The following is a 13,020-nucleotide window of genomic DNA, read 5'->3' on the forward strand; positions in this document are numbered from 1 at the left end:
TGATTGAGTTGTTAGGCTTTGCCATCCCGTGAAGGTGGCAGGACAAATTGATAAGACTACTAAAAAAGCTTATGGGATCCTTGGCTTACTGTGTAAACAGAAAAAATGCCTTAAGAAATTCTCTTCTTTTTAAAGGAGACCAATATGTCTGCAGAATTATTGGCATTTCTTCTAACCCTGTTTATCAGCATTAGATGTAATGTATAGCTGGGCTGGATTTAATGCAACCTATCACGGTGAAAAAAATGGCAGCTGGGACGACTTAATCATCGGAGAGTTTGCATGAGAGTCTTCCGACAGCAGGAAAACCTCCTGCGATTAAGTTGGGTCTGGGAGGAGGGGCCTCTGCAGTCAATGTCGCCGTGAAGCAGTCTGAGAAGAGTGCCCTCTGCAGTCACTGTCGACATGAAGCAGTCTGGGAAGAGTGTCCTCTGCAGTCACTGTCGCTGTGAAGCAGTCTGGGAAGAGTGTCCTCTGCAGTCACTGTCGCCGTGAAGCAGTCTGGGAAGAGTGTCCTCTCTAGTCACTGTCGCCGTGAAGCAGTCTGGGAAGAGTGTCCTGTGCAGTCACCGTTGCCGAATGAAAAAAAACAAAGAGTGACATCACAGGAAAACCATAAGTTCATTGGTTGGTAAATAACTGCTAGTTTGAACTACCTATTCTAAATTGATTTAGATTAAAGGTGACTACTGGGGCCCAGGATTGGAGGCCTAACACTTCAGCTTCAACTTAGCAGAGAGAGCGACTTCCAATTGATTTTAAACAATGTAGTTTGAATCTCTATTTTAACTTGCTTTCAGATTAAAGGTAAATAGGAGAAATATTTTACAGATTGATAAACTAAAGACCAGTAGGAAATTTAAAAACAAATTGAAAAACTAATTAAATAAAATAGAGATGCAGGGCCAGGCGATGTGTTGTAGCTGCATGATGTGGGAGCTGATGGACCCCATTGTGGTTCCTAGTGACCACATCTGTAGCAAATGTTGGTTGCTCGAGGAACTCCGGCTCAGAGTTGATGAGCTGGAGTCTAAGCTTCGGACACTGTGGCACATCAGGTGGGGGGAGAGTTACCTGGACACTGTGTTTCAGGAGACAGTCACACCCCTTAGATTAACTACCTTAAATTTGGCCAGTGGTCAGGGACAGGAGGGTGTGACTGTGAGTGAGGCAGGTAGAGGGATCCAGGAAGTAGCACTGCAGGAGCCTCAGCCCTTGCCCTTATCCAACAGGTTCGAGATTCTTGCTCCCTGTGTGGACAAGAGTGGGGACTATAGGGAGGATGAGCAAACTGACCATAGCACCGTGGTACAGGGAGCCATTCAAATGGGGGGAGAAAAGAGAAATGTAGTTGTAATTGGGGATAGTATAGTTAGGGAAATAGATACTGTTCTGTCTAGCCAGGATCGAGAGTCCCGAAGGCTGTGTTGCCTAACTGGTGCCAGGGTTAAGGATATCTCATCAGGGCTGCAGAGGAACTTGGAGTGGGAGGGGAAAGATCCAGTTGTCGTGGTCCATGTAGATACCAATGATATAGGTAGAACAAGGAAAGAGGTTCTGCTGGGGGAATAGGAGCAGCTAGAGGTAAATTAAAAAGCAGAACCAAAAAGCTAATAATCTCTAGGTTACTAACTGAGCCACGAGCTAATTGGCACAGGGTCAATAAGGTTAAAGAGGTAAATGCGTGGCTCAAAGATTGGTGTGGGAAAAATGGGTTCGCATTCATGGGACATTGGCACCAGTGCTGGGGAAAGAGGGAGCTATTCCATTCGGATGGGCTCCACTTGAATCATGCTGGGACCGGTGTCCTGGTGAATCGTGTAACTAGGGTTGCAGATAGGGCTTTAAACTAAATGGGGGGGGGAGGGTTCAGTTGCATGGAAATATAAAAAATCAAAGTTTAAGGAGAGGGTAAGAGTGCAGGTTAGTGACGAGGCTGATTATTATCAAAAAGTGAAAGGAAGGGACAGAGTGTGTGAACGCCATATAGCACCAAAGAATCATATAAGAGTAGGGAAAATTGACAATAGGACAAACTTAAAGGCTTTGTATCTGAATGTGCGTAGCATTCGGAATATAACTAACGAGTTAACAGCGCAAATAGAGATAAATAGGTATGATTGGGTGGCGATTACTGAAACGTGGTTACAGGGAGAACAGGCTTGGGAGTTGAATATCCAAGGGTACTCAGTGTTTCGGAAGGATAGGCAGGAAGGAAAAGGAGGTGGTGTAGCTTTGTTAGTAAAGGAAGAGATCAGTGCTATAGTGAGGAATGATATAGGCACTGGAGAGCAAGATGTAGAGTCAGTCTGGGTAGAAATAAGAAATAGCAAGGGAAAGAAGTCCCTGGTGGGAGTAATCTATAGGTCCCCAAAAAGTAGTTCAGCAGTAGGGCACAGTATAAACCAGGAAATACTGGGAGCATGTAAGAAAGGCACGGCAATAATCATGGGTGATTTTAATATGCATATAGACTGGGCTAATCAAATTGGCAAGTGTAGCCTCGAGGGAGAGTTCATAGAGTGTATTAGAGATTGTTTCTTGGAGCATTATATTGTGGAACCAACCAGGGAGCAGGCTATTCTGGATTTGGTTTTGTGTAATGAGATGGGATTAATTAATGATCTCATAGTAAAGGATCCTCTAAGGAAGAGTGATCATAGGATGTTAGAATTTCAAGTTCAGTTTAAGAGCGAGAAACTTGAGTCCCTCACTAGTGTCCTGGAGTTAAACAAAGGTAACTACATAGGCATGAGGACAGATTTGGCCCTAGTGGACTGGGCAGGAAGACTACAAGGTAGGACAGTTGATGAACAGTGGCAGATATTTAAGGAGATATTCAATTCCTCCCAAGTAAAATATATTCCAAAGAGGAAGAAAGATGGTAAGGGGGGAAAAAGGAAGTTAAAGATAACATAAAGGCAGAAACTAAGGCATACCAAATTGCAAAGGTCAGTGGCAGGCTGGAAGATTGGGAACCTTCTAAAGATCAACAAAGGGTTACTAAAAAAAATAATAAAAAGAGCAAAGGTAAATTATGAAAGAAAACTAGCGCAAAATGTAAAAACTGATAGCAAAACATTCTACAAGTATATAAAAGGAAAGAGAGTAGTTGAACTGAATGTTGGTCCTTTGGAGGATGAGACTGGGGAGTTAATACTGGGGAACGCAGAAATGGCAGAGACACTTAATCAATATTTTGCCTCAGTTTTCATGGTGGAGGACACTAGTACCACCCCAATAGTAACAGGTAGTGCAGAGGGTATAGAGAAGGAGGAACTTAGAACAATCACCATCACTAGAAAAGAAGTACTGAGCAAACTATTGAGATTAAAGGGTGACAAGTCCCCAGGACCTGATGGCCTACATCCCAGGGTCTTAAAGGAAGTGGCAGCGGAGATAGTGGATGCATTGGCTATAATATTCCAAAATTCCCTGGATTCTGGAAAGGTTCCAGTGGATTGGAAAAATGCTAACATAATGTCCTTATTCAAAAAGGGAGGAGGCAGAATGTAGGGAACTATAGACCAGTTAGTTTAACATCTGTCGTTGCAAAATTGTTGGAATCCATTATTAGGGAAGTAGTAATGGGGCATTTGGAAAGTCAAAATGCAATCCATCAGAGTCAGTGTGGTTTTGTGAAGAGTAAATCGTGTTTGATTAATTTGCTAGAGTTCTTTGAAGATGTGATAAGCAAAGTGGATAATGGGGATCCTGTTGATGTAGTATATCTGGACTTCCAGAAGGCCTTTGATAAGGTGCTGCACAAAAGATTAATACACAAGATAAGATCACACGGAGTTAGGGGTAATATATTAGCTTGGATAGAGGATTGGCTAACCAACAGAAAGCAGAGAGTCGGGATAAATGGGTCTTTTTCTGGACGGCAAGCTGTAGCTAGTGGGGTGCCACAGGGTTCGGTCCTTGGGCCCCAACTATTTACAATCTATATGAATGACTTGGATTCAGGGATAGAAGGTGCTATCGCTAAATTTGCAGATGACACCAAAATAGGTGGGAAAGTAAGTTGTAATGAAGAAATAAGAAATTTACAAATGGATATGGACAGGTTAGGGGAATGGGCCAAAATTTGGCAGATGGAATTTAACGTGGATAAGTGTGAGGTTATCCATCTTGGTCGGAAGGATAAAAAGGCGACTTATTATTTAAATGGAGAGAAATTTCTGAATGCTTCAGTGCAGAGGGATCTGGGTGTCCTCATGCATGAATCGCTGAAAGCTAGTATGCAGGTACAGCAGGTAATAAGGAAGGCAAATGGAATTTTGGCATTTATTGCTAAAGGAATAGAGTATAAAAATAGGGAAGTGTTGTTGCAACTGTACAAGACATTGGTGAGACTGCACCTGGAGTACTGTGCACAGTTTTGCTCCCCCGACTTGAGGAAGGATGTAGTTGCATTGGAGGCGGTTTAGAGGAGGTTCACTAGATTGAATCCAGAGATGCGGGGCTTGTCTTATGAGGAGAGATTGAGTGTAGGCCTATACTTGCTAGAGTTTAGAAGGATGAGAGGAGATCTAATTGCGGTATATGAGATGCTAAAGGGGATAGAAAAAGTAGAGGTGGAGCGGATGTTTCCCCTTGTGGGGCATTCTAGAATAAGAGGCCATAGTTTTAGGCTATGGGTGGTAGATTTAAATCAGAGATGAGGAGGAATTACTTTTCTCAAAGAGTCGTGAATCTGTGGAATTCACTACCTCAGAGTGCAGTGGATGCCAGAACCCTGAATAAAGTTAAGGAGATAGACAGATTTTTAATTAGTAACAGGTTGAAAGGTTATGGGGAGAGGGCGGGAAATTGGAGTTGAGGCCGAAATGAGATCAGCCATGATCATTTTGAATGGCAGGGCAGGCTCGAGGAGCTGAATTGCCTACTCCTGCTCCTAGTTCTTATGTTTTTATGTTCTTGGAGGTGGAAACAGGCTCATGGGGGAAACTTGCCCACTCATGGCGGGTTGTCAATTAGACTTATTATTGACACCAATTACCCCTGAGTGCAGCGGAATTTAGTGGCGGCTCAGGGACTACATGCGTGTGGAATGACTTGCCCGTGCTTCCTTATTGGATTTGGAAAGGGTGTTGCTCTTTCAAAGGCACTTAGTACCTGACTGAGGAACCCAGCATTAGACCTTCTATCTGCCTTTGCCTCTGCCCCACTACCTCCAACTCCTGTCCCCCACCCACCGCGATCACCCCTCCAAGGCCCCCATCCGATCCTCACTTACTTGCAGCCTGGTGGCCATTGGGGGAGGGGGTTGGGAGCAGCCATACTATCTTCTGGGGACTGATCACCAGTAGTGTGGACAGGAGCGTCGGTGATCCTAAGCCTATCCCTGGCTGTGTTACCTGCTGCAGCCACCACTCCTAGTGGCGCTGCCTGTAATGGAGAACTGCCAGCCTCTGATTGGATGGCAGCCTGTTGCCCTAAATCCCAGGGAAAGCCCGACTTAATTGCCTGACTTGATCCGATTGGCCCTCCCCCTCAGAAGCGAAGCGCGTTTCCCACTAGTTCCCCAACCAGCAGGCTGAACCCATGTCAATGATATTGAATTCTGTCCATTGCTTTTCTTCCGAATAGGGTAATGATCCCTCTAAGGTACCTTATATTGGATACTATGGGCTGAATTTTGTGTTTGACGGGCGGGCGGGCCTGACTGAATCGACGGCGGGCGGGGAGCCAATCCCCGCCGCCAAAGCGGGCCACGCCGCCATTTTGTGCGGGCAGGCCAATTAAGGCCCGCCCAGCGCGATTCAGACTCCCATGTTCATCGGGAAAATTAAATCAGCGGCGGGCGTGTTCAGACCTCCGGTTCCAATGGGGAACCGGCAGTCTGTATAAAGAACGGCCAGGCAGTCCCCTTTAGGCTGTTGACCATGGCCAGTCACTGGGCAACACAAGAGGTGAGGGCAGAGGAGGAGGAGGGGGGCAGGCTGCAGAGTAGGCCAGCGGGGGGGCCACTGTGCCCCTTAGTTCTCCGATGCCTGCCTTGCTGTCCTCCTCAAAGAGGTGTCCAGCCATCGGGAGGTCTTGTTTCCGGAGGATGGGAGGAGGAGGGCTCCCCACGTGACCAGGCAGGCGTGGCAGGAGGTGGCGGAGGCTGTAAGCTCTCAAGTTGCTGTGTGGCGCACAAGAACCCAGTGCCGCAAGCGCTTCAATGATCTGTTGCACTCTGTAAGGGTGAGTACCATGTCAGCTTTGGCCATTTGACCCAGCAGGTTATCTTAGCCTTTGAGGCGCCCCCCTCCGACATGTCTTAGTGTCGTTGCTGCATTGGGCATTTGGCGCATGCTGGGTGGGCAAACAGATAGTGACCATGCTTACATCAGCCTTAGTGGTTGAGGAGAAGATGGGTTCTCCCCGCAGCATATGTTGGTGTTTGTCACATTTGAGTAGTCTGGGGGCAACCTGCAGGGGAGGCAGCTAGACACATACTCAAAACTCCAACACATGTCTTATTGATGGTGATGAGATGGTGGAAGGGGAGCCTCAAGGTGTCGTGGCCAAGTGCCATCTGCTGGCCTCGGCGCCGCAAATAGTTGTGCCTCCTTGTCATGGGCGCTAAGACCCGTGTGTTATTCAAAATGATGGACACATGAGGGTGTGCTTCACTTGGTCTCTGTGGTGGAGGAATCCAGGCAGAGTGTCAGTGATGGCATGAACCTCAGGGCAGAGCTTCAGGCATCCTCCATTAAGAGATTGGCGACTCTCATGGAGAGGGGCTTCCAGCGGATTGAGAATCTTCTGATTCGGTTACACTCTGACCTGCAAGCCCTCACAGCGCTAATGGCCACAGGTGGTCATTGCCAATATGGGAGATGTTCTGGGCACCAAGTGTCGCCGCTCGGTGCCCATCCATCTGCGGTGAGCAGGGAGGTCCAGTGTGACCTCACGTCAGTGCAGCAGCTGCCTGTCGTCTCTGCGAGCTCCTCTCAGGGCGCTCTGGATGAGGGCAGCAGCTCCTCCGCCCCTCTGCCAGTGACCGTTGCATCCGTTGAGGCTGCGACAACTGGGGAGGTGCCAGTTCTGGAACTGGCCACTCCCTCCCAGGCGGGGCCATCACAGGCTCCACGGGCCAGAGGACGGCTGCCAAGGTGATCGAGGCCAACAGGACAGCAGAGTCAGCAGGCTGTCTCAAAAGTCACTCCGAGCAATGGGGCGGCACCTAGACGTAGCACCTGCAAACGTAAGCATAAGGCATGTTAGGCACTCCACGGGTTTGTCACTGGTGATTTTGTGTTGGCCCACGATTAGGGAATATATCATTATGTACATCAGAGCAATGTTTGTGCTTTATTTTGGTGGGAATAAAGTCCACTTATCTGACCATGGCTGAGGGTGTTTCCTTGGTGCTGCATTTGTATGTTTCACAGACATTTCATGAGTGTTTGAGTGGACATTGATGTTTCTGTACTAAGCCCTTAGTTGCAACTGATGAGGTGGAAGATGTAGTACCTAAGTGCCACGTGTGGAAGCGCCAGTCAATTCTGGTCCTGCTGGTCCATGTGTGTGGAGCTAGCTGAAGGTTTGTTGGATTAAAGTGTCCCAGATGTCCCTGCCTGCTTGGTGTAGTAGCGGGTTGGTGTGCTGCCCCTCATCATTGCCCTGTGCTTCCTCATCCTCTGAGCCACTGCTGGATTCATCATGTGCAGCCTCATCCACTACGTCAAGGTCTTCATCGTCAACTGCATCCCCCCTTTCCAGTGGAAGATTGTGCAGAGCACAGCATGCTACCACTATCACAGAGACGTGATCTGGGGGGTACTGGAGTGCAGCCACTGAGCGCTCCAGGCAATGGAAGTGCATCTTGAGAAGACCGATGGTTCTCTCCACCACAGCCCTTGTGGAGGCGTGGCTCCTATTGTAGCGCTCCTCAGCTTCTGTTCTTGGATGGCGTAGTGGCGTCATGAGCCACCTTCTGAGATGATAGCCCTTATCACCCACCAGCCATCCATCCAGCCGAGCCGGAGCACTGAAGAGCCCCGGCACCTGGGAGTGTCTGAGGACGTAGGTGTCGTGGGAGCTGCCTGGGAACCTTGCACAGACTTGTAGAATCAGCATCCTGTGATCACACACTATCTGAATGTTCATGGAGAGGAAGCCCTTCCTGTTGACCAAGGCACCGGGCTCACCTGCTGGTGCCTTGATGGCCACATGTGTACAGTCTATTGCACCCTGGACACGGGGGAAGCCAGCAATGGCCGTGAAGCCTCTGGCTCGCTGTGTCTGGCTTGCCTGGTCCCAGCAGAAGTAGATGAAGGTCAATGCACGCCTGAACAGAGCGTCTGTAACCTGCTTGACACAAGTATGGACAGCTGATTGGGAGACACCGTAAAGATCACCCACCGAGCCCTAGAAGGAGCTAGAGGCATAGAAGTGGAGGGCAACTGTGACCTTCAGAGCTGCTGGCATGGGCTGTCCGCCCACATAGTTAGGAGAGATCTCAGGGCCAATTATCTGACAGATATAGTTGACTGTCCCCCTTGACAGTCGGAGCCTCCTTCGGCACTGCACCTCAGTCATACTGAGGTAGCTGTTTCGCCACCTGTATACCTGGCAGCAGGATAGTGGCATCTTCTGCGGCCCCTTCCACCTTGGACAACCTCTTGGCCCTGCACCCCTTGTGCCTGCGTCTGTCCCCCCAAAGGTGGCTCCCCTGGAGGCTGATTATCCAGTCCTGGCCTCCTCTTTATTCTATCCCTCCCTTCTTCCTCAGAGGAGCTGCCTCCAGTGGACATGTCAGAACCCATACCCAGGCTAAATGGAGGCCTCCGGAAAGCTGCAGGCCCGATAAAGATTACTGTCTGCAGACTGCTGAGCTGAAGCTTCAAAATACAGTGAAAGCTCTTGGAAATCGATCTGAACTGCTAACAATCACACAGGCAAGTTTAAAATACTTTCTGCATTAAATACTTCAGAAAAAACATTAACAACCCCTCTGAGCCCACATATCCCGCCTGTGTATGAGGTTTGTTAAAAAATCAGGTACCCGCCTGCCCGTTGGGCCCGTGCGCCGAGGCGAAGATCGCACGGGCTCCTCAAAATCGGCTTCAGTTGCCGAGTTAAGGGCCTTAACAAGGCCTTTAATTAATGGCGGGCGCGCGTCGCGCTTCATAGCGCACCAGCCCACCTAAATATCGCGATACCGCGCGCTGATGTCGGGACGCTCATGTGACATCAGTACACGACATTTTAAACGCTGATGTGCGGGCTCCGCCACCCGCAGGTCAGCCAGAAAACTCAGCCCTATCAATTCAGACATAATAGATTCAGTCAGTGATGGTCTTCTTAATTAAAGAATTCTACACAATGAAAAAGGAAATATGGATAAAAGAAAATAAATATAAATGAAGTAAATACGTATCACATTAAGATTAGTTTATTTTCAATCCAAAAGGCTTAATTCGTAGTTTTGATGGCGTCTATTTTACAAAAGGCATTTTAAATTAAATTGATATATACAATGTAAATACGTAATTTAAAATTAATATTGTTTGTAATTTACATGAAGTGAAAGGTAGATAAGTTGCTGTTACTTACAATACATCTGGTCCAATAGCTCCCTTGAAAGCATCATTGTGTATGGTCCTTAATTTTTTATTATCATTAAGTTCCCTGCAAAAATTTTTAGTATCATTAATTTATGTTTAAATATTCAAGGAAATAAAGAATATGCTTATAAACATAAAATTATATATAATTCAAGGCTTTTTTCCTTATTTTGCTTCAATGCTCTAGCAAAAAATTCCACAAATCACTGAAGACATGTATAATCCTCAGAAACTCAAGAAACATTTCAATACATGCACACATCATACATATTAGAAAATAAATTCTTGTTACATTCAATTTACCAAACCTGCTTTTTATTTTTTTTGTGTGTGAATATTACTGCTCAATTAAGCAGTAAAATAACATAGGCCTTGGAAACCTGAAATAAAAACAGAAAATACTGGAAACACTCAGCAGGCCAGTGAACATCCATGGGGAGAGGGAGGTAGGGTTGACAGTTCAGGGTCATGCAACTTCTCATCACAGATGCTGCCTGACATATTGAATGTTTCCAGCATTTTCTGTTTGCATACGAAAGACACTGGATAGAGTTTTCATTCCTGGGGCCTGATCCCGCCATTGGGATGAAATGTGGGTTAGGGACTCGGAAATGCAGGTGACGAGGGAGATTTTGGGGGAGACGGCCAATTAAGTGGTCATCTCTGGAATCCCGTCCATTTAAGGACAGGTGAACAGGCCCCCAAGTCTGCAGGATCAATAAGAGGCCACCTAGCACTGAAATTACACCAGCCCACCATCAGAGGTGGGAGTTCAGAGGCTGAAGTATGGAGGAGGAGGCAGGGCACAAATGGGAATGTGAGAAGGGTCAAAATGGCTAGGGTAGTCGAACAGAAAGGGGAAAATCCACCCCCCCCCCACCCCGTCACCAACGGTAATGGGCACTGACCTGTTTGGATCTGTTTATTAGCCCGGCGCCTTCCCCAATGAATTGAGGCTCCTGCTCCGAAGGTTACCTCACCTGCCCCAAGGAGCAGGCGGCCTCCTGACTCAACGGGTTTCCCATACAGCAGCTAGAACATCCAGATGGTGTCGGGAGAGTGTCTTTAATTAAGCCTTCAAGTGGTTTAACTGTGAATCTGCCACAGCCCGTCAGGTAACCAGTCCCGTCACCCCACCTCCTGCAGAAACCCGTGGAGGTGGGAATATGTCATGCAACCAGTCTGACAGGATATCCCTCCTGTTTCCAGCGCTCCCAGGGGCACTTGGGAAAATTCTGCCCAGTAAGTCTGGGGAATAGACCAGTCCTATTCTTGACATTGATTGTCAATGTCAAGCATTCCTGGGTCAGGTACAGTATAGTTAGATGCAGGCTAAAGTTCTTTTTAATCTCCATCAGTAATGTCCCTCAGCCACAACTTCAGGAAAGCACCATCCATTGTCCCGGTGTGACATTTTTCCATTGCCCACACCAATTATACTTGGGACCTATTCCTGCTAGGAACTGAATAGAGATTGCCCAACTAGGTGCAGGACATCTCTTCCCAAGGTTCAGGCTCGGGTGGGAGGGCGGCAGGGTCCCCACCCATCACCCTGCCGCCAAATTAAATGCCCCTCTGCCACCAAACCTGAGACGGGGAGGTCATAAGATTCTATAATATGGGTTTGGCATAAGAAAATTGAATAAGCCCACTTACGAGTATAAGAAATAGGAGCAGGAGTAGGTTATTTGGCTCCTTGAGTCTGCTCTGCCATTCAATAAGCTGATCTGATTGTGGCCTCAACTCGACTTTCCTGCCGGCCCCACATAACCCTTGACTCTCTTGTAGATGAAAGGTCTGTCACCTCAGCCTTAAATATATTCAATGAGCCAGGCCGGGATTTTACGACCCTGTCGTGGCGGGACCTGCCCCAGGAGATTCGGTGGCCCAGCCAAAAGTCCACTGACTTTTGGCGGGACTGGGCGATCCCAGCAGCAGGTGGGGCTGGAAAATCCCGTTCCCAGCCTCCACTGCTCTATATGGAAGATAATTCCAAAGATTAATGACCTGAGAGAAGAAATTCCTCCTTAACTGCATCTTAAATGGGAGGCCCCTTATTTTGAAACTCTGCCCTCTAGTTCTAGATTCCCCCACAAGGGGAAACATCCTCTCAGCATCTACTCTGTCAAGTCCCCTCAGAATCTTATATGTTTCAAAAAGATCATCTTTCATTCTTCTAAATTCCAATGAGTGTAGGCCCAATCTGCTTAACCTGTCCTCATTAGCCAACTCCTTCACCCCAGGAATCAATCTAGTAACCTTCTCTGAACTATTATCACTGCATGTATATCCCTCTTTAAATAAGTAGACCAAAACTGTACACGGTATTCTAGGCGTGATCTCATCAATGTCCTACACAGAGCAAGACTTTCCTGCTTTTATGCTCTATCTCCCTTGCAATAAAGGCCAACATTTCATTTGTCTTCCTAATACTTGCTGTGCCTGCATGCTTGTGATTCATGTACGAGGACATCCAGATCTCTCTGTACCACAGCCTTCTACAAACTCTCTTCATTTAAGTAATACTGTTTTCTACTTTTCCCACCAAAGTGGACAACCCCACATATTTCCATACTATACTCCATCTGCCAATTTTTTGCCCACTCATTTAACCTGTCTATATCCCTTTGCGTCCTGCTCACTACTTGCTTTCCTACTTAACTTTGTATTGTCAACAAATTTGGCTACAATGCACTCTGTTCCTTCATCCAAGTCATTAATATAGACTGTAGATAGTTGAAGCTCCAGCAGTGATCCCTGCGGCACCCCACTCATTACAATTTGCCAATTTGGAATTGAACCATTAATCCCAACTCTCTGTTTCCTGTCAGTTAGACACCATGAGAAAACCTACAGAATGGTGAGATTCCAACTGGAAGATATAGCTTTGCATGAAGAAAGAACTTTGGAAAAGAATGTCAATCTTGTCCAAGATTTTGAGTAGGGGGAAGGAAGGGTCAGTTAAGGACTGGAAACATTGATTTATGATCCCAAACCATTGAAGCAAGGCTAAAAACTTCTTAACAGTCACTCTGGTAATAGAATCACCTAAATGGGCTCTCATATCAATCATGAACAAGCATTTTGTAAATATCCAATTAATTATTATGCTGAAAGGAAACACTCTGCACTGACTGCAAATCCAAGGGAACAACAACTATCACATGAACATAAGCATTTTGATTAATTCAAAATTACAAATTAATTCCTTAATTCTGGTCTTAATAATAGTTTGGTACTTTTGAATTTGCCCTTGTGGTTGTTTTTGTTTTAATGTCCGTTTAAAAATAGGTCATTATCCCCTTGAATTGTTTATCAAAAGATAGCAAGAATATGAACCACTTATCAAGTACTTGTAGAGTACATACTTTAAGTTTATTGATAGTAAAGTAAGTTATCTTTTGACAGCACATTCTTTGGGGAAGATGAAGACCAAACCTGAACTGATATTTTC

At 46.5% G+C, this 13,020-nt stretch overlaps 1 protein-coding gene across 1 annotated transcript in view; it reads right to left on the reverse strand.

The window, feature by feature from the left end:
* LOC144689334 (lutropin-choriogonadotropic hormone receptor-like) overlaps window positions 1–13,020 on the reverse strand; it is an 87,399-nt gene that overhangs the window by 19,020 nt on the left and 55,359 nt on the right. The window contains exon 7 of the mRNA XM_078556368.1: window positions 9,556–9,630. Within this exon, the coding sequence (XP_078412494.1) occupies window positions 9,556–9,630 (75 nt within the window). The remainder of the gene's footprint in view (window positions 1–9,555; window positions 9,631–13,020) is intronic.

This window comes from Cetorhinus maximus, chromosome 14 (genome assembly GCF_964194155.1).
Source record: "Cetorhinus maximus chromosome 14, sCetMax3.hap1.1, whole genome shotgun sequence".
NCBI lineage: Eukaryota > Metazoa > Chordata > Chondrichthyes > Lamniformes > Cetorhinidae > Cetorhinus > Cetorhinus maximus.